Source organism: Sus scrofa, chromosome 13 (genome assembly GCF_000003025.6).
Source record: "Sus scrofa isolate TJ Tabasco breed Duroc chromosome 13, Sscrofa11.1, whole genome shotgun sequence".
Classification (NCBI taxonomy): Eukaryota; Metazoa; Chordata; class Mammalia; order Artiodactyla; family Suidae; genus Sus; species Sus scrofa.
Window position 1 is genome coordinate 37,886,562 of NC_010455.5, and position 24,112 is coordinate 37,910,673.

General features: G+C 36.6%; 1 protein-coding gene across 22 annotated transcripts in view; it reads right to left on the reverse strand.

The window, feature by feature from the left end:
• Window positions 1–24,112, reverse strand: part of ERC2 (ELKS/RAB6-interacting/CAST family member 2) — a 979,000-nt gene that overhangs the window by 498,049 nt on the left and 456,839 nt on the right. For 12 of the 22 annotated variants that reach the window (XR_002337957.1, XR_002337956.1, XR_002337954.1 and 9 more), the window contains 4 exons: window positions 17,752–17,889; window positions 9,897–10,037; window positions 6,648–6,788; window positions 2,336–2,371 (listed from right to left, as the gene is read on the reverse strand). Coding sequence is in view for 16 of the 22 variants with exons in the window: in XM_021070724.1 (XP_020926383.1) it covers window positions 2,336–2,371; window positions 6,648–6,788; window positions 9,897–10,037; window positions 17,752–17,889 (456 nt within the window). In the remaining 6 variants the exon portion in view is untranslated. The remainder of the gene's footprint in view (window positions 1–2,335; window positions 2,372–6,647; window positions 6,789–9,896; window positions 10,038–17,751; window positions 17,890–24,112) is intronic. The other 10 variants (XR_002337959.1, XR_002337958.1, XR_002337955.1 and 7 more) reach the window with 1 other exon arrangement.

Genomic DNA, 24,112 nt, shown 5'->3' on the forward strand with positions numbered 1-24,112 from the left:
ACACAATTTGGTGAAAATAAATAGAGTATTAGATAATTTTAAAAAGAGAAAAGAATAGAGGGAAGGAGAAAAGGAAGGAAAAAATGAAGGAAGGGAAGTAGGAAGGAAGAAGGAAGGAAAGGAGGAGAAATGAAAGAAAGAAGGAAAAAGGGAGAAAAGACAGGAGAGGAGAGAATAACAAAACACATATGAGTAGGGAACAAAAGAGATGTTCCTAGTGATTATATCAGTGAAGTGAGATGTCTTACTGCCTTTATTTTCTCCTATATCAATTTACACCTTGGCAGATTTTCCACTGTGACCACACCTTTTTTTTTTTTTTTTTTTTTTTCAATTTTATGGCCAGGACTGCAGTGTATGGAAATTCTCAGGACAGCTGGGCCAGGGATTGAATCTGAGCTACAGCTGTGACCCACACTGCAACTGTGGCAAAGCCAGATCCTTCAGCCCTCTGTGCTGGGCCAGGGATCAACTCCACACCTCTGCAGTGACTGAGCTACTACAGTCAAATTCTTAACCCACTGCACCATGGTGGGAACTTCGACCATATCTTATTTTTACAACTGGAAAAATATAGTCATTTTAAAAAATACTACAAAGGATACTGAAAATTCATCATGCTGCATCCCTATTGATATAAAAAAAGACTAACCTCTGAGAATATTTTCAGACAGGGGTTAAGTTAATGATCTATATCAGCTGGCTATATTAATAATCAACTATATTCCCAGGATGCCAAAACAATGGGTTAGCTTAATTAACTAAGGGAGAAAAATCAGTTAGTGACTTTTGCATTAGTCACCTAAATGACTGAAAAGTTTGCTTTTGCATCCTAGAGATTCATCACTGGGAGGAAATGAAGGCAAAATCCACTAAGTGCAATGTCAATATTTCTGGAAATGGTCTAAAAATTAACAGAACTACTTTGTTGGCCCTATCTATCCTTACAGGAACAGTAAACTCCTATCATAGTCCTTGTAAATCATAGCTCTTGCAGAAACAAAGTCCTTCGCATTTTTCCTACACACACTCAAAACACTATACTTAAGTTTTTTCCCATCTTAACTAGGACGTGTGAGACAATTTCAGTGGGGTTACTTCATACCTCTTTAAAATGATCTAAAGAAAATGCTTGTTTCTTTCCCAGGGTCAATTTTCAAGCTTGAAGATATTCCAATATTATTTTGTCTTTCTTCACATCTCCACTGTCTTGAGCCTGCTTATTAAAACACTGCCATTCAAAGAAAATCTGGATTCTTTTTGCTGCTCTGCTAAAAATCATATTTGGGGAAAGAGGAATAAAGATGCTCTAACACAATGCTTGATGACTTCTTTTTGCAAAAATAAAATTTGTTTTAAAGAATGGAGGGTGGACACTGAAACTGATTAAATGCATTCATGCATCTTTCTTGTGTATCATGCTGAATGTATCCTGGAGGGAAAAGGTATATCCTTAACACCAAAAATTGTTGGGTGAATTGTTTCCTTTATACCTGCTATTCCTTTTCCCCATGATGGGAATTTACAAATAGGAGGTAATCAGAATGCATGACAGCATAGATCACATCTGCCAAATGACATATCCTGGTCACTTTTATGTAATGTTACTCCCATGTAGTCACTTGAGTTGATATTAAAAAAAAAAAGCCCTACTTTAATACGTTAAAGAAATAAATAAATATACTGCTTCATATTAATACACCTGTCATTGGGATAAAAAAATTAAGTGGTAGCATCTGGGTTGTTTTACACATATTTTTTTTACTAGTTAGCTGTTTTTCGTACAATTACGCTATAATCAGAATTATTACCACGTGTTATTAGGAAACTATATTTTAGTTTGTTGTCAGTCAAATAACATGTTTTTAACTCTTACAAAACCCACAGTAATGTTAGGCATTTACCAACCTTAAAGGGCATAGCCCTATTTTAAAATCTAAACCTATTTTAACTTATATCACTCAAATATAGCATACACTGAGTTGTTTGCTATTTTACAAATGCTTTCCTTTTTGGCATAGGTAAGCCTATGTTTGAAGGTTCTGGTTAAAGATGAGCCTGGATCTTCAGGTGACCTCTGTTTTTCTACAGCCTTAAAGTTAAGACAGAGGTAATATCAGAGCTGGCAATATTTCCTTGAGTTCTTAATTTTTAAATTTCACATTCAAAAGAAATGGTAGTGGCCTCTGCACAGGTCATTTCTTTTGACAGAACGGAAACGGGAAGAGACTCATAAATATTTTCTAAACTTCCCCATTATGGCACACTGTGACATGTGATCGATGGATCCTCATGCTTTGATATGTTACAGCGGGAACTTTCAGAAAGGACTTACTGGGTTGTACATCTGATTGAACAACTGCTCAGCTTGCTACATTGCAAAGTTGGGGAGGCATTGAAGCACAGACAGAGAAAGAAGGAAAGATCCAGAAAAACAGCATTAGCTCAACAAATCCAGTGCATTTGCACAGACCAACTGGTAGTTAAAAAAGAAGAAATTTCAGTTTCTAAACATTCCACAGTGCAAGTGAGAGGCTCTAGGGAAATAGAAATGTTGACTTTGGCTCCTAAAAAGAATAGCTGGAATAAGAAATTTAAGGTTTGTGTTACTTTCCCTTTCTCAAGTTAAATAACCCATGAAATAAAGAAAGCTGTCCACTTTTGATGATACATGAAGTGCTGGCCTCAAGCAATGAATCAGAAGAAGTGCTTTTGGCCAAGCCTGCAATTTATTACCTGAACTTCAAAGATGGTAATAATAAAAGATTAATTAAATCTTATCATTGAATTTATAGCTCTTCTTTTATATTAATACAAGTCTGAATTTTCTATTCAGGCTAATTTTAGAAAAATATAGATCAGCAAACAGCAGGTGAGCAATAACAAAATATCAGTAAGCAAGAAATTATAGGATTAACAGTAAATGGGAAAAGAAAAAACTTCAGTCAGTAGGAAAATCAAAAGGAACCAAAATACAGTGTAGTATTATCCACTGCCTATTACCAGTTTCTATTGCTAGTTCATAAAAACAAATGTACAATTTTTAGAATCAATCCTATTATGTTCCAAGTCCTTCAGAATCTGTAATACTCTTCTAGTTTATATAGAAGATTTAAATGTTTATGGATCTAAATGTTATTTTAAATAGCATTCTCAAGTTATATTTCTTAAATATTTGCATCATTAATTTGGGGCTCAATGTCAAGTTATAGAGTGAAATATTACAGGAACTTTTAATTTGCTTTAAACTAAGACATGTCTTTGAAGAGCGTGAATTTTTTTACTTCTTCAGCTTTGATGAAGTAAATGAAAATTTTACCATGGTTTAAAAAAAAAGAAATACCCTCCTCAGAATTAACATATGCACACTACTATATATAAAACAGATAACCAACAGGGACCTTCTGTATAGCACAGGAAACTATACTCAATATTTTGTAACAACTTATCAGGAAAGAGATTCTGAAAAAGAATGTGTATATATATTTTCTGAGAAGAAATATATATATATGTATAACTGAATTGCAGTGTATGCCTGAAACTAACACAATATTGTAAATTAACTACACTTCAATATAAAAATTTTTTTTAAAAACATCCTTCTCAAAGATGATATTAATTGGGAAATTACCAAGTAACACGAAACAAAATATTTTGAGTCGCTGTTGCTTCTTAAGTGTTTTCTAGTTATATAAGGTGAATTTACTTCTACGTATGGGAAACAATATTCTTTTGAAAGACAAAAGATCCACTCATCACTAATCAGGTTCTTCTTAACCCCTAAGTGTCTAATTAAGATTAATGAATGCACTAAATTATAAAGCACACTCATAGCTAGATACTTAAGAATTATTTGGTTAGGATCATTGTATCAGCCTCACTATATCAGTAAAGATTTCCTTACCAGTGAATTTAAGAGGTGTTGTTAAGAGGTGGGATGGAATGTGTATCCTTTTCTGCCTATAGTACTCGTTTTCAACACAAAGTATTTGGAAACGTTTGAAAGTGACATAGTATAGGAAAGGATTAAAAGCATCTATGTGTGTAAATGTTCTTCACCAACTTGTCTGTTAAAAACTCGCCTTACCAATTTCAAGCATTGTTTGTAAGACAAAAACAAACTTAAATTACCATTTAGAGTCCACTGTCACTAGCAGGCAAGGTTTCTGTTTAGCTAAACACATCTACAATGTTTGTAGATTTTATGGCAAAAATACCTGGACGCTCACAAATCTTGAGCAAAATTTCATTGGGAATTCATGGTTTATTTATGACATAATAAAACTATTACATTTTCAGCTTTCATTTAGTAACCCTTTATATTTTATTCACAAGTCACATACCCTTTTATTTAAAAGGAGGTTCAGACACTCCTTTAGCTTTTATAGCTGCTTATTTTTCCATGAGTAAATGATGTGTTTATATGTATATTCACATACTGTTGGCTTATATTTTCAAATATTTCATGTAGATCTCAATTCTTTTTAGGGTGATGGGTATTTGAGGTTTTTACAGAACTATTTATTAGTAGAAATTAAAGACTACTAGAAAAAATATTTTAAACTCTTGAATTTAGTTGATGCAGAAAGCCAAAAACAACATTAACAGCATCTGCAGGTTAGATATAAAAATACTTAAATTATAATTAACTTTATTTAATCTCACTGTACTATGCATTTAGGAGATAGTATATGCAAAGATTATTTATACACTGAGAAATAAATTATCTTTTCATAAATTAAACAGGTCCTTTACAGCAAGACAACCATATTTGTTATTTTAATCCTGGTAATGTGGCAGAATGTTAAAATGTTGTCGGAAATAATGCTAAGATATTTACAGGATTTGATCTCTGAATTTCAATACGTGGTGTCTGAGTACCTAAGGAAACCACAGGCTCTAATTGACTTTTGGGGGTGACCATAGCTATGCTGAAAGAAACTAAACTGAACTGCATATATGCTCATTTATTAAACTAGTTATATACATAGAAACTACAAGTATCAATGTGTGAACCTCTTCCTTTTAATTTCCAGAGGATTTCATATTCCATGGATAACTGACACTAAAAGGGAATACGTTAAGTATGTATCTGCAGAAATAATATATGGGATGCCCTCAACTCCATAATGGCTCTTCAGAGATGATGATGGGCATCTTTTATGCCCAGGTCTGTGTGGGGTTCTCCTTCAGCACATAGCACATTGCAACTAAGGGAATATAATTCAAAGGACCACCACAGGGAGCCAATGAACTGCTCTTTTTCACAGAGTTATATTAGATCATAAAACTATTCATTAAATAAAAACTTTTCTCAGGTTCACTTCTGGCTATGCATATGCATGTATAACATATTGCAGAACACATTCATATATGTGTCACGAATGTATGTCATATACCCAAATCATAAACGGCCAAGTCAATTCCCATTTAAACACATTCAAATGGGCAATTTAAATTCTTCTACTCTTCAAGATTTTTATTTAACTAGACATTGCTTGAAAAAAAAATGAGATATTGAGTGGATTAGGAAAGAGACTTTGCAATATAGAGATTTTCCGGTGTTTTGTTGCAAAGGGATTTGAACTGCATATTTATCTTTTTCTATGTTAGTAAGGAGACTCACGAGTGTGAAATCTCATGACAATTTCCTAAAATTCTATGGTAAAGTGAACACAGTGTAATCACATTTCGGTTATATACTGCAACATAAAAAATAGTGTATTAAAATTTAAATTATCCAGAATAATTTCTCCACAGATATATGATGCTTTCACATCCCTATCATCTATATCATACATTTTCATAACTTTAGCAAATAAATCCCCATCCCAGTGTGTTATGAATTATACATAGTCAAATTTTATTATATGCTTTGTTTGTTTAGGTTCTTATCTCTTTTGAATAAGTTTATAAGTTGTCAAAGGGAAACAAAATGCTTAAACTCATAATGTTATGAGTTTTATGTGAACAATGAGTGCAGACATACCAAACAACACAGGGAAAAAGTCAAAGGAATGATGCATGACTGGAAATGTACTCCACAAAAATGTCCAGTTCAGAGAAAACATGTTAATGTTGCAATGCAAAGAGTCTGCTTTCTTTTCTGAAGCCTTCTACATACAAGCTTGCTTAGACATTAAGGCCATTTCTGGTATAAAATAGTCAATCCACAGATCTTCCAAGGACTTGACTATTTTGGTAAACTTCTGGAAATTTAACATTGTCATGTAAACTTTTACAAAATTCCAATTAAAAAATTGACCTACTTATGCAAGTAGTAAAAGTTTATCAACATAAAATGGGGCCCTTGGATTCTTTGGTTTGCTGCAAAATGTTTCCATTTATCTTTTTTGATAGTTGAGATATTTCCAGCGAGTAATGGTTGGCTTTTATATTTTTCACTTCTCCTATTATTTTTACCTATTCATCACGTTTTGTTTTGTTTTGTTTTCCAGACAGGAAATAAAGATAATTTTTGAGGTTCACAGACAGATTTGATGCAGACTTCTGAGGAATTAAGATGGCTAATTAATCCTTTTATCAGCAGATGATAAAAGATAAAAGACTTTTGAAAAATATCACTTCCTTTCCTATTGTATAAATTCATCATAAACTGGGTATGTTTTTTCTTAGATTTCACTTACCTTCTTTAACTGTGCTTCCAATTTGCTACATTCTTCTTTCTTTTGTTCAATGGCTATTTCTAGAGATTTTAATTTGGAGTCTCTTTTCAGCCCAGCTGAGGCTAATGAAGATGCATGTTCCTTAAGGTCAATTAAACTAGACTAAAAGGAAAAGAACAGTAGTAAGTAAAACACTGAAATTTCTACTAGCAATGTCTTCGATGTGAATACATTGATTCTATACATAGCAATAAAGCATGCATTAGACAGAGAGGGTAAATATAGTCTTACTAAGGTAACAATAGTCGGCTCTGGCCAGGAAATTAAAGTTGGCTAGTTTACAGAACTGAGCAGGATCTAATTGCAATAAAATCAAATGTGACCAAATGGTGTGGTCAGTAAATGCATGTTTCGTGTCTCCAAGTTATGCTAATGATCTGAGTCCCAAGGTGGTCTTTACATGTCATGGCAAAGCAGACACCGTGAACCTTCCATTTACATTTACTGCTGTCAGGTCACACAGACTCTAAGATAAATACGAAAGAAATTTAATGCTTTTCTCCCCAAAAAGAGCAAATCAAGTATAAAAGAAGAATCCTATTAAGTTTTTTTAAATCAAACTCTATTTCTTTAACAGAAAAATGACTAATGGTTCTTGAACATTTAGAGAACCAAAGATAAAATGAATCAAAAATTTAGAGTAGATTTCATGTTTTAGTCTTTTGTAAATTCAGATGCAGCAGATAGAATGAATTTCCCCAACTCAGACATGGGGTTACCTAAGTTGCTTCATTTAGCAAACACACCCAGACCAAGGGTTCCCCTGTAGAGTATGAACCCCAAAAGGTAAAGAAATAAGTATTGCATATATCACAGAATATAACTAGGAAGGCAATGTCTATCACCAAACAGGAAATGGTTAGCAACATCTAATTATGTGAATAAATGTTAGGTTCAACCCAAAATCAGACATGGTGCCTTTCCTTTACATCATTTGCAGTGCCTAGGAGGATACTAAGCACAACAGCAGTTTCTCAGTAAATGATGGGTCTAGTACTTCACTGCTTCATGGGCACTGGTAAAGCATTATTGAAAAAGATACCACCACAATCACCCAGCAAACAACCTGGGTCCTAATAACCCTCTGAAATACAGGTTAGCCCTTCTCATTTTTTAGGTTAGGAAACTAAGGCTCATGTGAGGCTTTGTCTTCTCCAAGGTTCTGAGGCTATTAATTGGAGACACAGGTCTCAAACCTAGGTCTCCATCTCCAATTTCAATGGTCTTTATCATGTAACTTCCACAGAAATAACAAAGGACCTTATAATCCAAGCACTTTGTCATGGTGAAGATTATTACCCCAAGTTAACTATAAGCACCCTGCTAACAACAGTTACATGCTGTTTTCCTTTATAAATTCTAAATTGCCAGGTGTGACAGTTGTCTGTGTCAACTTGGTTAGGCCACAGTCCCCAGCTTTTCAAACACTAATCTAAGTGTTGCTATGGAGGTATTTTGCAGATGTGACTAACATCTATGATAAGCTGCTTTGACTAAAGGATATTGGTCTCCATAATCTGAGTGGGACTGATCCTATCAGTTGAAGGGCTTTAGGAGCAGAACTGAGTTTTCACTCAGAAAAAAAGAGATTCTACCTGTGGGCTGCGGCATCATCTCCTGTCTGACAGTTTCTAGTACACCCTTCCTGATGGCCTTCCGTGTGAATTCTGGATGTGCTTGACCAGCCCCCATAACTATGTAAGCCAATTCCTTGCAATAAATTTCTTAATACAGTTAAATTTCTTAATACAGGCCTGTTTTTCTGGTGGAACCTTGACTGACACACCAACCCAGTGGCAGGCACATTATTATACAGGAAAAATAAATGTTTGCAGGAATGCCTGTCTGAAATTCATACAATGTAGGCATTGTTAACAAAATTCTTTTTGTTTAAAGCTTATGCTTTACCATGTCATTAAGATCTCTTTTCAATTACAAATATTTATTTATTTATTTTAAGGTGCAAACTCATGAAAAACACTTGTAATCTGTGGTTAGTGGTACAAATGAGATAGAAAATTCTGTACCTTCTGTTACATACCAAATACATTAACTACAGATACCCACGGTGGAATTAGCAATGAAATAGTAGGAAGAAGATTTATATTCTTTATTTTCATATCAAAGGAACTAGTGTGCTTAAGCTTTAAGAAATATAATTTTGCTTCTACGGGTCCTCAAAACTCCTATTACTCATCAATTCCTCCCTTCTTGGATTCCTAATTTAGATAGTACTTTAATTTGTATAAAATTATCAAAACACAAGGACTGAGGTGATAACTTTGGAGCTGGGAAATACACAACTATGCTGTGATACAGCCCACAGGGTAAAAGGATCTGTAACAGCCCCAAAGGAGATAGACAGTTTCTACAGACAAAAATAAATGTGAAAGGACCAACTGTGGACAACGGTGGATATCCAGAGTTTTGGAGACTAAATAAAAGAATGTGCATTGCTACTTCTCAAACTTTTCTACCAAAGTATCCCTAAATAAACTAACGGGGTTATAAGTATCCCTCAGAGTAAGGACATCCTCCACAACCACCAAGAAAAAATGTCTTTAAAGCATATTATTTTACATTAAGATACAGGTGAGAGTTGTATTCTGAATTCACGTTTGCACCAGCGTTAAAATACTCCTTCCATAAAATAAAATAAAATACTCCTTCCATAAAATACTCCTTACCATAAAATAAAAATGATGTCTGAGAAGAGCAGCGCCAACCTACACCTATGTGTCCAGCATGGTTCCATATTTCATAATTTGAGTCATCAAGTGATCCATCTGAGAAGCACAGATGAATGTACAACTCCCAACACAAGTATAGTACATATCAGGCCTTCAGTAAAGTGAAGTGATTGTTATTATTACCAATACTATTGTTATCTCAAATAAGAGATCATGGGACATTGAAAAAAATACAGAATCTTCCAAACCATAGAAACATGGTATGACATCAAGAAAAATTTCAAGACGCTACATTCTATGTGGACAGTAGAATACAGAAGATATGCATAGCGCATCACCAGATGAAAGGAGTTATAGTATATCCTGTTCTTTCAATTCAGATAATTTTACAAAGCAAAGGTAACTATGTCCCCCATGATTTCACATGGTCCCTCAAACTAAATCTCTAGTCTCTTGAGGCTACCATGAGCATGGGTTTATGAGAACCACCAGGGTGGTTCATTTGTTTTTCCAGACTCACCTCTTTTTCAGTCAGTTCAGCTTGTAAAGCATTGACCTTCTCCTTCAGGTCTTTGTTCTCTTTTCGGAATGACTCTATCTCTTCTAGTCTTTCCCGATCATCTCTCTCTCGTTGTTCTTTCAAACGTTCAATTATCCTTTCCTGCGAGGCAATTGTAAAAAAAAAAAAAAAAAAAAAAAGGAGAGAGGGAGAGATGAGAACCCACCGGAGTGTCTGTGTCAAGGCATGCTACAGAAAGAAATAAGAAGCAATACACGTAAGAAATGTTCTACAGGAATCAACACACAAGACATTCAAAACTCAGTTTGTGAACAGGCTGTGCATAACAATATCTGGGAAAGGTAGTCAATACAGCTTTCAGCTTGTTAATTGAAGTTATAGTCAGCTTGTTAATCTTCTCCCTACTATTTTTACATTCATGGTGGTATCAGAAAAATTCCAAGAGTAATTCCAGAAAAGGGAGGTTCAGGCACAAAGTCTTGTATGGGCAAGGGGAAGAGGCAAAACCAGTCTCTTGGATTGACTTTCTCATTTGATGTCAAAGAACTCTCCTTGGTTTCTGAAGACTCTTCTCACCAGAAATGGGGGGAGGGTCAAAGTGGGGCAGGACCTAGACCATCCAAGTACTTAGGGCTAGACTCACAGTAAGAACTTGAGACAAAATAAAGAATAAGCTTATCATATAAGTTATTTTCCAATGGTTCTGGAGGTGTGTTTATTTACTTCTATATTCTCAATCAGTAGAGACTTGAAACAGTCCTAGAATTTGAATAGAGTTTTAAACAACTGATTTACTGAGAGGTTACTACATGCCAGGTACTGTGATGTACCCTGTGTATACATCTAGTCATCATCACATCTGTGAGAGCTGAACCAGAACTACTGGTAACAGAGTAATAGGGAGGAAACTCAGGTTCATAGAGACCTACTAACCCATCCAAAGTGACCTAGCTCATAAAGGGAAGGCCCACCCTGATGTCCAGGGCTGTCTAAGTCTTAGCCACATCCATTAGAACACACTGTCACACACATATGCCTGGAGACATTCAAGGAGATGTGAGGGCCTGCCTGCCCTTGACTCTTATACTGAAGTAAACACTACTCTGGTATACATATTTTCCAAATATGTGAAATCTTACCAATATCAAAATAAGAATCCCTTTTTAAAGGAAAATTCTGCTTGAGTAAAATTTGACCTAGATTTCTGAAATTTGTTTCAAATTACCCAACGCATAATTTCCTTTTGGATGGCCATGTTAAGAAATACTGGTGCAATAATGATTCTTAAGGATATTATCTTTTACATTCTTATAAGTATATAGCACAAAACAATGTCTGATACATAAGACAACTGTAAAATAGTGTTTAATTCAGAGGGAAGTTAGTTTGAACACTTAACCTATGATTTAAGATCCCCCAGGGAAGCAACTGTTCTACCCCAATGACAGTAATTTATACGTCTAATGCTTTCAAGGAGGAAAAAAGTACTATTATTGTATAGTAATTATTTTAAAACACTTTAAAATGAAGTAAATTATTACAAGTCAGTGTAGAAATAGAACAAATGAGTCTATTAGTTGCCTACACTTGTTTCTTCTTGATTTCAGTTACAGTTCTATTTCATTTTGTGTCATTGGTAAGTGGATGATTATGTGGTTTGGTCAACAGATGAAGGAAATGGCCTCAGTGCACAGTTAAGTCTCTCAAGGACTTTCAACAATTTCAGCAACTGAGCCCTTACTGCCTTTTTTTTTTCTTTTTTTTTTTTTCTTTTTTCTTTTGGTCTTTTTGCCATTTTCTTAGGCCACTTCTGCAGCATATGGAGGTTCCCAGGCTAGGGGTTGAGTTGGAGCTATAGACCCCGGCCTACGCCAGAACCACAGCAATGTGGCATCTGAGCCACGTCTGCATCCTACACCACAGCTCACGGCAACGCCGTATCCTTAACCCACCAAGCAAGGCCAGGGATCGAACCTGCAACCTCACGGCGCCTGGTCGGATTTGTTAACCACTGAGCCATGACAGGAACTCCACCCTTACTGCCTTTTGCCTGCACTTACTGAAAAAGCTTCACAGCTAGTCACCCAACAAACAGGCCCTCTCCATCCCATCACTTCCACCCCATGGCTCTTGGAGTGACTTTTTTTTGTCTTTTTTTGTCTTTTTTTTTTTTTTTTTTTTTTTGGGGCTGCAGACTCGGCATATGGAAGTTCCCAGGCTAGGAGTCGAATTGGAGCTGCAGCTGCGAGTCTACACCACAGCCACAGTAACACAGGACCCCAGCTATATCTGTGACCTACACCACAGCTCACAGCAATGCCAGATCCTTAATCCATTCAGCAAGGCTAGGGGTTGAACCCGCGTCCTCATGGATACAAGTCAGGTTCATTACTGCTAAGCCATGACAGGAAGTTCTGGAGTGACATTTTTAAAGCCCCAAACTGACTGTGTCACCTCACTATTTAGAAACCTTCCCAAAAATTGCTCTGGCCATAACATGGGGCATTTATTCCCTCTAGGCACCCTTCACTTGATTTTACTGCAGTCCACTCTCTCAGTCTTGCTTTCTAAAGAGCAATATTCAAATCTTACGATTCTCTTAACCCAGGGCTGGGCAAACTGTCTGGCAAACAACTGGCAATTAAAAAGGCTGATGGAAGGAACACGAATTCAAATTAAGGATCAACCCGTCTTCAAAGGACAGGAAATGAAATTGAGTACGCATGTTAACATCCAAAAGGTGTCAGAGTCACTTGGAAATTAGGTTGAGTTGCCCTAAGCACTTGTACTATTGAATAGGCATCGATGACAAAAAAAATCAGCAAGGAGTATAATGTTTTTAAGTGTTATTGATGATTCAATAGTACAAAATATTTCTCTGTCAATCACAAAACTAATTTAACTGTCAGCCGCGCAGGGCCAGATGTCAAAAACATGTGTTAAAAGGCCGTAATATGCCATGATCTACTTGATTAACAACTAACTTGCAGAAATTCCAACAATGTGTTCTTGTTTTAGTCTTATTTGCATTGGCAAGTGTTCTCTGTGCACCCATATGGCTTTGCACAGGTCTAATCTACTTGTGCTTTATCACTGGGCAGGAGCAGCACTGCAGTGGCCTCCAGCTCTGCTATCTGGCTTTCTCAACTGCTTATCTGCTATGTGGCCACAGCAAGGGTTGGCGAGACGGGCTTTATAAACACTGTGGGTTCCTTGAGCTTCTGTGTGTCAATCCTAGAACTAAGTCATACTCAATCTTAACTCACTATGTGGCATTATTTTTTAACTCTCTACCGATTTGAATAACTTCTGGGAAGTTAAAAGGAATAACACACTTCCTGGGATGTAATAATCCAAGTGAAATGGTGGATGGTGCCTAATGGACACTACTCATCAACCAAAAGGCAGCAAATAATTAAATGTTCCTTAAGTCTATGATTTTTAATTAAACATTTTCTTTTTTTGCACTGTGTCCAATTATACATGGATAAAAATGGAACTTCTCAGGGAAAGGCCATTAAAAGTGATTGCAATGTTGTCAAATGCACAAGGAACACAATATTTGGGTTTTAGTCCCATCTCATCACCCATGAACTGAATAACACTGGGATAATCCAGAGGAAGCAACAAAGTCTCAATTACAGGCACACTTAGAGAGAGTACAAGTGGCTTCCCAGAGTGCTGGGTTGAGACGTTAACTGGTGCCATGGTTGATTAATGATGTCTACCCAGGGCCCAGAAATGGGGAATGGTGCTGAACATGTCCCATATTCTCATTTCTGAGCAAGTCATTTCACCTCACTGAGCCCATTCCCTCTCTTTAAAATGAAAGACAATGGGGAGTTCCTGTTGTGGCACAGCAGAAGTGAATCCGACTATATCCATGAGGACATGGGTTCAACCCCTGGCCTCACTCAGTGTGTAGGGGATCTGGCATTGCCCTGAGCTGCAGCGTAGGTCGAAGATGCAGATCCTGAGTTGCTGTGGCAGCCATAGCTCTGATTTGACCCCTAGCCTGGGAACTTTCATATGCCATAGGTGTGGCCCTAAAAAGCAAAAAAGAAAGAAACAAAGGAAGGAGAAAAGAGCATGGATTTAATGTTTCTCAAAGTGTGGTCTTCCAAACCCTTGCATCAGAATCACTAGGCATGCTTGTTAAAAATCAAAGATTCCTGTGCCCCACAGAAGAGCACTGAATCAGACTCACTAAGAAAGAGAATCCAGGAAACTTCATTTTAAGAAGCTCTCTAGATGATAAGATTACTTTGGATACATACAAAAGTTTGATACCCACTGGAATAAACACTTACAATAAATCTACTAATCTCTATCCTATAATAGAGAACTGTGCCAGCTCCTATCCAATGTTTTTGTCTGTGTTTTTCAAATACACTAGCATTCTGATTTGGGCACCTTTTAAAAACTCCTTCCAAGTAAGTTGCTCTATGTTTGCTTTTATTTATCAGCAGGTGAAAGGCTAAAAATCAGGTGCAAATGGACTTTGGAAACCAATAGCTCAAAGGCCAAAGCTGACCTACCAAACTATTTTTGTTTAGTTTAAGAATCATAATTTAAAATCAAAACTTGAAAATTTTGAGATAGGTCAGAGATGCTCCAGCTTGCCATAGTCACTTCAGTCCCTACTGCTTAACACCAAACCCTCTTCTCTCATTTTTGCTCCTGCCTTGCCCTTCATAGCATCAAATTCTCAACTCCTAATCTATGGGCCAGTGCAGATTCCACATGCCTGAGATTAGAAAACTGAATAGTTATTGTCAAGGCAATCCCAAAAGATAATGAAATTTAGAGGTCAGCTAGTTTAAATGTACATTTTGCAGAAAAGGTACTGAGATGCCTGGAGAAGAGAAGAGTCTTGCCCCATGTGATGTAATTATCAATAGTAGGGACATTTTGAGGGGACCAGCCTCCCACGGACTTCAAGATTTCCTTCCTGGACATCCCTTCCATCTCAAAGGAAGAGCTTAAATAAAGGGAGTAGATTCTGATTTGAGAATTGTTTTGGAATTTAAACTAGAATAAATTTAAAAAAAAGAAAATTTTTTTTTGCTTTTTTTTAGGGCGGCACCTACAGCACATGGAAGTTCCCAGGCTAGGGGTTGAATGAGAGCTACAGCTGCTGGCCCATACCACAGCCACACCAGATCAAGCTGCATCCCCAAGCTACACCACAGCTCATGGCAAAGCTGGATCCTTAACCCACTGAGAAAGGCCAGGGATCGAACCCGAGTCCTCCTGGATGCTAGTTAATTTCATTGCCGCTGAGACACAATGGGAATTCCAAATAAATCAAACTGTAATGGGGAAAAAAACACCGATAAAATTCTGCCAAAAATCCATGACATGGAAAAATATATAGTATAAAGTTATTTCTGTGTATTTGGAGAAAAAATTCAAGAGAAACAAGTGGACTAAAATTATATCACTCAAAAACTGCAAAAGAGATACATAATTATTAATAGTTATTGAAATAACATTTCCTTATTCAAGTTTACAAACAAAATACTACAAGGAAATTGATACTGAATTCCTGAAAATTATAAAAAGAATATTTTCTCTGAAAAATCATCTTATTCTTATATTTCCAAATAAAATCCTCTAATTTAATGCTTAAGTTATAATCTTATAATTTTTATTTATTATTTATTTTTAATTTTTTTGGCCATTCCCACAGCATACAGAAGTTCTGGGGCCAGGGATCAAACCTGAGCCATAGTAGTAAGTCAAGCCACAGCAATGACAACACTAAGTCCTTAAAGGCTACACCACCAAGGAACTCTGATAATCTTCTAATTATTAATAGGAACATTAAGACTATCTAGCTATGGCATTATGGGTTTTTTTTTGTTTTTGTTTTAGTTTCTATATTTTTAGCATAGAGCAGTGATTCTTAGATTAGAGTCACAATGATCTAGTGAGCTTGCCAAAGTGCAGACTTCCAGGCTCTACTCAAGGTTCTGATTCAGTAGGTATACATGGGGCCTAAGAATTATATTTTCAGAGTCACTTCCTGGTGATTCAAAAGTCAAATTCAGATAAGATTTCTTTAAGATTCACTGACTTGTGGAACTGGTAGGTTATTTAATCAAATTTCCCCATCCTACAAATGGGAATTTGAGGCTCCATGAGAGAGTTATCTGTTGAAGTCACCCAGTTACTTAGTGGCAGAGCTGAGACTGGCTTGTAGATATCCTTCCATTTAAGCTCATTACCCTAGAATTTATGATAATGGAGAATAGAAGACAATGCTATTACTATACTCTGATATCCACTGCCCTCCTCCCAAAAATTACCCCCTGCATTTGTGGCAAATCCTGCAAAGCACTGCAAAATCAAAAATGGTAAGACCAAGAAAAAGAAATGAAATGGGGTCTACTCACATACTTTAAAAATTAAGGTTTCTGGAGTTCCCGTCGTGGCGCAGTGGTTAACGAATCCGACTAGGAACCATGAGGTTGCGGGTTCGATCCCTGCCCTTGCTCAGTGGGTTAACGATCCGGCATTGCCGTGAGCTGTGGTGTAGGTTGCAGACGCGGCTCGGATCCCTCGTTGCTGTGGCTCTGGCGTAGGCCGGTGGCTACAGCTCCGATTCAACCCCTAGCCTGGGAACCTCCATATGCCGTGGGAGCGACCCAAGAAATAGCAACAACAACAACAAAAAAGACAAAAAAAAAAAAATTAAGGTTTCTTTTCTTTGTTTTTCAAGCTTAGTTTGAAAATAATTATGTCAATAACATGGGCCTAAAGCCTGGACTGATGCATGACATATCCAACCACAAATAAGCTATCTTTGCTCAGAATCCCTACCCATTTTACCTGCTTGGTTCTTGGGTACTGGCTCCTTGACACTTAAGAAATGATGGGGGATAGTGATGTCTTGCTTGCCTCTGTCGTCTTCTCTAAGACAGCCAGGACCATTATCATCCAGCCTCTGCATCTCTCTCACATACTCACTTTTAAAATATCAGTAAGAGCAACTCATCCCTTTGGAGTGCTCACTCTCTATCTGCTGCTCTGCTGAGTGCTGCTCATGCCTCATCTCACTGAATTCTTATAAGAACATTGTACACTGTGATGAAGGTCCTTTTCATAGTAGAACCTGGTGGAATCAAGCCAAGCCTAGAGTCTAATTCTTAACCATGGGGCCTCTGCCATCTTTAAAAATATTTTCCCTCTATTTCGTTCCTCTCTGCCTGTTTCCATCATTTCATTCTCTTTATGCACTCACAAGCACATGTGTATATGCATGCACATGTATGTTTACAAGCATGTGAGCACATGAGAAAATGGAAGAGGCCACCCAACCACCCTTGAGACCTTGCTCAAGTTATGTACCTTCTCTTGGCCTGAATTCCAAAGATAGAGAAAGAAGGGGGAGGGGGGGATAGGGAGAGAGGAAGGAAAGAGTGAAGGAAGAAAGAAAAAGGAAGGAAAGAAGAAAGGAAGGGAGGGAAAGGGTGGGGAGGGAGGGGAAGGCAGGCAGGCAGGGAAATGGCTGGTCAGAAAAGAGTCAGAGCAGATGATGAGACAGACTCTATGGGTGAGGTTAAAGATTTTGGTTTCTATCATTCTAAAAACAATGCCAAGGTAGTTGAAAGTTTTTAGTCAGGGCCAAGGGTGATATGATCAGGCATGCATTTCAAAAACAATCCTTGGGCTTCAATGTGTGAAGTTTACCACAGAGAGCTAGCATAGGAGTGGGAGGCCAAGTGGGGACTAGGGTTAATGTGAGTACACAGAGAAAAGCAGGCACAACAAAATGCATTTGGATCATCTTGTCCCAATCATGATTTCTCTAAATCCTGATTACCCCCACTAATCTTTAGTCCAAGCTCACCTTCTCTGACAAAGCCTCCTCAAGAGTTGCCAGTGCAGTATCTGTATTACTGGAATCAGTCTGCAGGGACTTCACTCTGTCTTTCAGATTGGTCAGTTGCTTGTCTTTATCTCTAAGTTGTTCTTGCAAGTTTTCAATCTGAAAGTAAAGATCACCATGTTTAATGCACATTTTATTATATATCTAGTGCCAAGATTCCTGAATTGGACCTATTAAAAAATAGACCCAAGATTGTGGAAATTGTCAGTATTACAAGGTTATACTTTGACTTAGAATCAAGGACATTTTGATGAGAACTTCTTTCTTCCATGTAATTCAACTCTGTCTTTAAATGGTAATACAGATGAGCAGAACATCTCTTTCCATTCAAATGTTAAGTCCTTCAGAAATGTAAGCACTGTTATTTCTGTTTCTACCCTTTCATCAGCCCTTTAAGTCTCAAGTCCATAGACCTCATCTTGGTGTAGTGAATCAAAGAAAACACATTTGCAGGATTTATTCATTCAATGGACGGACACGTATTGGGGGCTTATTCTGCACTGAGCAACACATCAGTATATGACAGAACCTATGTCATTCACTCACTTCTTTATTCAGTATGAAACTTTGTGATATGCCAAATGTTGTCAAGTTGCTGTTTCAAAGTAACCACATGAAAAGCCAAGTAGGTTATCACCATTAAGACTGTTAATGGCAAGAATTTGTGATATAAATCAAATGTAACAAGTACTAAACACTCCATCTGGCAAGTAAGTCATGTGCTGGCAACCAACCAGCTACTTTTATCCACTATCTGAAGCCTGAAATAAACACACCAAATAGCCGATTATAACGCCTGCCCAGAAGCAACAGGAAAGACCTTCTCTTGGGCATTGCCTACATTATCATTCATGTTTTTATTCTCTGCTTTCAAACCATGTATTTCTTATCTAAGGATTAAAAAAAAAGCCCCACTGTACAAACAATTTATTCGTATTAAGGGTTTTAAAATGACAAGGAAAAAAAGCAGTACAACTCTAAGATAAGTCCATTCAAAATATTTGTATTCTGCACCCAGGCTTTCTCAGGAAATCATTCCAAATGTGTGCTCCACAATGTGTGATTCAAACTAATTTTAGGATTACTTGATTCATATAGCATGACTCTGGAATGGCAATACAAATAATGACAATAGTAAAAGCAATAAAAAGAGGAAGGATGACAGCAGAGATGGCAGCAGTAGCAGCATCGACATAGCTCTATGCAAAGATAATGACCCTGCTGACCCTTAATCTGAGGACAGAGGACTTGGCTAATTTTTTCAAGGGTTAAAATGGATGCGGACATGGAGACGGTCTTTCCATCCTTCCATTCTTCCCACCTTCCTTTGCTCCTTCCTTCTTTTATTCCTTACTTTCTCCTTCCCTTTGGCTCCTCCTTCTTCCTCTTTCTGTAAATACACTTTTTTTTTTTCTTTTGAGAGCCACACCTGCAGCATATGGAAGATCCCAGACTAGGGGTCAAATCAGAGCTGCAGCTGCTGGCCTATACCATAGACACAGCAACACGAGCTCCAAGTTGCATCTGAGAGCTACGCTGCAGCTTGCAGCAATGCTGGATCCTTAACCCACTGAGTGAGACCAGGAATCAAATCTGTATCCTCATGGATACTAGTTGTGCTCTTAATCCACTGAGCCACAACCGGAACTCCTACAAATGTACTTTATAATAAGACTTGTTTTCTGCCTTGAGACAGACATCCTGGTTTAGGTCAAATTATTAACCTTTTCCTTCATCAAAATGCACTGTGTTCCTATCCAGCTACCAGTGAGAGAATTCACTGTCTCTCCATGGAAAACACAGGAACTCAAAATGTATAATCATCTGTAGTCAAAGGCTCCTTCCATTCCAGACAAGTTTCATGTAGTTACACAACATTAGCAAATATGCAAGTGAGCAAATATATGGATGGCTAGCTATCTGAATTATAGTTATACAGAAGAATCCAGAAGCTGAGAGGACTGACTCTTGAGAGAGAATGTGTGTTGAGTATTCACCCACAAATATATCTGTATACACACGTATTTGCAAATCCATGGCTCCAAGCAAACAGATTAAGATACCCTGTGCACCCTGAGATACAGTGCCCTGGAGAGGGAGAGGGGACTTCTTCTCAGGGCATGAACCCCAAGGCAGTAGTGATTTCAAGGGACTTTGAGCACTAGAAATAGAGGTTAAAGAAGACTGCTATGAGCCTGTGTGAGACTCCCTTGGGCCTCCCCAAATTACAGGGAAGACTAAAGATGTTGAGGGTCAGGGGTCCTAGGAGAATGCAGGTAGGAGATAAGAGCTGAAGACATATGGGCTGGTGAGATCTGGAGGTACAGGGGTGACATATCTATTTATCTAACATCTAAGAACTCAGCAGAAGAGCCAGTTATACCACAAACAGGACTCAAAATCAGATCTGGAACTAGAGACATTTATAAAGCTAGGGATACACTTTAAAAATTTTGCACAAAAAATGCCAAGAATGATTCTTAATAAAAGTAGAGCACAGACCAGGGTAAAGAATATAGCCTCTTGTGAAAATTTAAAAAAAAAAAAAAAGAGCCTATAAATAGATGCAGCTATTAAAATAAAATTTTATTCTAGGAAAAATAAATAAATTTTAACAGTGTTTAACTTTGGGGGACAGGTTCTAGGGTGCAAAGGATGGAGGGAAGCTTATCTTTCTCATTTTTGTACATTTCTATAGTTTTCTGCTTGAATTTTCTATGTGATTTCATGTGGGTTTTACTTATTTTTAGTGACAACTAAATTACCTAGTTGGTGAGATTAAAGGTCATTTTTAGTTTATATGTGTATATAAAAATTTAAACCATTATGCAAATATTTGAAATGTTTGCATACAATTGATAACTAAGTGGAAATAGAATGAGAAGAAAAAAAGGAGAATGTAAAATATTTGTAAAAAGAAAAAATTCTAGCATAGAACAAAAATACTTATATGAGTAACCCATTAAAATATTATTTGATAATGGTACAACTGATGATTTTGCTTTACTTCTTTAAACTTCCCCTGCATTCTGTGAGTCTGTTTTCCTTGAACATATAGACAGAATAAAAGCTATTTTAAGACCAACTATAAAGTACAAGAATGGTTCTTTAAATGTGCTTTGAACAATAAGTCTGTACATTTTAAAAGGACACATTGTAGAAGGAAGTATTTCTTTGTTACTCCAAGAAAGACTCAATTTAAAATTTTTAATTTTAGGAGACTAGGGTTAAGTGTAAAATTCTGCATCTTTTTTAAAAATTACTTTACAGCTTTCTAATGTTAACAAATCATTAATGATATTTACAAGAAAAAAGTGCTGGGAACTTTTCTTCAAAAGCGGAGGCTATAGTAGATTCAAAGAGAAGGTAGTAGAAAATAAGCAAATTGAAAACCAAGATTAGGATGGGGAGGTTTGAAGGTGGAAAGTGAAGATTTTGTGAGAAATCCCTCATGCTACAAAAAATGGAAACCACTTAAGCAACATAGCCAACTTACTGGTGGTCACTGTGACTTGATAAAATAAGAGATGAGCCTGAGCAGAAGAAGGCTGGAGATGGACCTGAGCAGAGAGTTGTCCTTGCCTTTGAACTGAGCTGCCTTTCCATCAGAGCTGGACAGACTCAGAAAGAGCCAGTTTTGCTCAAGAGGAAACTGCACCTTCCAGAGCTGACCACAAGAGAGAGGAGAAAGGTCAAGGAAGAGCTCAGGGCCTGGAGGTCCTCAGACAGCCCTAATTCCAACAGCTTCAAGCTGACTTCTGAAACTCCAGGCCTGCCAAGTCTGAGGAGGGCCAATGCCCAGAGGGAGATTTTTGTGGGTTTTCACACAAGTGTAGGCTCCCATAGGAGAGATGTCTTTGACAAAACAACAGCAGCCTCCTTGATGCCACAATTGCTGCCCCTCTCATCTGGTCTCCAAACAGCAGCACAAATAACCCTCCTATAACGAAGATCTGATTTGTTACAGACTTCCTTTCTTAAAACTCTTCAATTGCTTCCCATTGCCTGCAGATAAAATCCAAACTCTCTGACATGGAACATGAGGCTTTTCACAGGAAAGCTCACCTGTTCTTCTATCACCAGCCAGCATTGCCCCAGCCTTAAAAAACCACTCCTGCTAACCTCCCAGGACCAGACTTCATCAGTGAAGCTCTCGGGTCTCTTTTGGGAGATTTTTGATTATTGACTCAATCCCCTTGCTAGTTACAGTTCTACTCAAATTTTCCATTTCTTCATGCTTTGGTCTTAGTAGTTTGGTGTTTCTAGGAATATGTTCATTACATCTATGTTAGCATACAACTGTTTATAGTATTTGCCTATAAAACTTATTTCTGCAGAGCTGGTAGTAATGTCTTGACTTTAATTTCTAATTTTAGTAATTTAAGTTTTCTTTTTTTCTTAGTCCACCTAGGTAAAGTTTTGTTAACTTTACTGATCTTTTCAAAGAACTAAATTTTGGTTTCACTGATTTTCTTTGTCTTTCTAGTCTCTATTTCACTTATCTCTGTTCTCTTTGTTTTCTTCCTTATAGTAGCTTTTGGTTTAGTTTTCCCTTCTATATTCTTTTTTCTTTTTTTTTTTTGCTTTTTAAAAAATTTATGTATATGTTAATTCCAAACTCCTAATTTATCCCTCCCCCATATCATTCTCATTTGGTAACCAAGTGTATTTTCTGTCTATGGATCTACTTCTGTCTGTGGATCTACTTCTGTTTTATATATAAGTTTATTTGTATCATTTGTTTTAGATTCCATATACAAAGCAAGATCATGTGATATTTGTCTGGTTTACTTTGCTCAGTGTAGTAGTCTCTACATCTATCCATTTTGCTTCTTTTCTAATTTCTTAAGTTGTAAAGTGAGGCTGTTGATGTGAGATTTTTCTTGTTTTTTTTTTAATGTAAGCATTTATAAACTTAAATTTCATTCACAATATTGCATTCTCTGTATCCCACAAGTTTCAGTATTTTTGTGTTTTTGGTTTTTTTCAACTCCAAGTATTTTCTAATTTCCATTGTGATTTCTGTTTTGATCCATTAAAAGTATGTTGTTTAACTTCCACAAATTTCTGACTTTTCCAGTTTTTCTTCTGTAACTGATTTCTAACTTCTCCTGCTGTCAGAGAAGATACTTGTCAAGGTATCTCAATTTTTTAAATCTACTGAGACTTTATTTGTGGCCCCCAAAATGGCCTCGCCTTGAAAATGTCCCCCGTACACTTAAGAAGAATGTGTGTGCTATTATTGAGTAGAGTATACTGAACATGTCTGTTAGCTCTCATTGGTTTACTGCATTAAGTCCTTTATTTCCCTGTTTAACTTCTCTCTAGCTGTTCTAATATTAAGAGTATTGGAAGCCTCCAACTATCATTGCAGAATTTTTTCTCCCTTCAGTTCTGCCAGTTTTTGCTTCATGTATTTTGATGGTCTGTCATTAGGTGCATAAATGCTTTTAACTGCTTTAATCTTGTTGTATTGAAACTTTTATTAATTTATAACAACTTTATCTCTTTAAAGTCTATTTTAACTGATATTAGGGTAACTACCGTGGCTCTCTTTCAGTTACTATTTGCATGGAATATGTTTTTCCATCCCTATTTGTGTTTTTGAATCTAAAGTAAGCCTCTTAGAGACATCATATAATTGGGTATGTTTTCTTTTTTATTGTTTCCTTGATCCATTCTGCCAATCTCTAATCTCTATCTTTCAGTTGGAGAGTTTAGTCCATTTACATTTAAAGTAATTACTGAAAAGAAGGGACTTATACTGTCATTTTTCCATTTGTTTTCTATATACCTTAAAAATTTTTGTTCCTCATTCCCTGCATTACTATCTACTTTTGTGCTTAGTTGCTTTTTGTAGTGAAATGTTTAAATTATTTTATCACTTCCTTTTGTGTATATTCTATAGGTATTTTCTTCATAGTTATCATGGCAATTACATTTACCATCTCAAAGTAATAACACTTTATTTGAATTTATGCCAGCTTAACTTCAATAACATACAAAAATATTTCTCTGTTACAGCTCTTCCCCCAACCCTTTCAGTTGTTTATGTCACAAAATTACATCTTTATACACTGTGTGCCCCAAAACATAAATCTTTTAAATGCACTTACCTCTTAAATTATGTAGAAAATTATTAAAAAGTAGAGTTACATACCATTGTTATAAGAACAGTAGCCTTTGTAATTGCCCATGCATTTATCTTTATTGAGATCTTTATTTTTTCACATAGCTTTAAGTTACCATCTAGTTTCCTTTTATTTCACCCTGTAGAAAACCCTTGAATGCTTTCTGCAGGACAGCTGTAGTGGTAATGAGC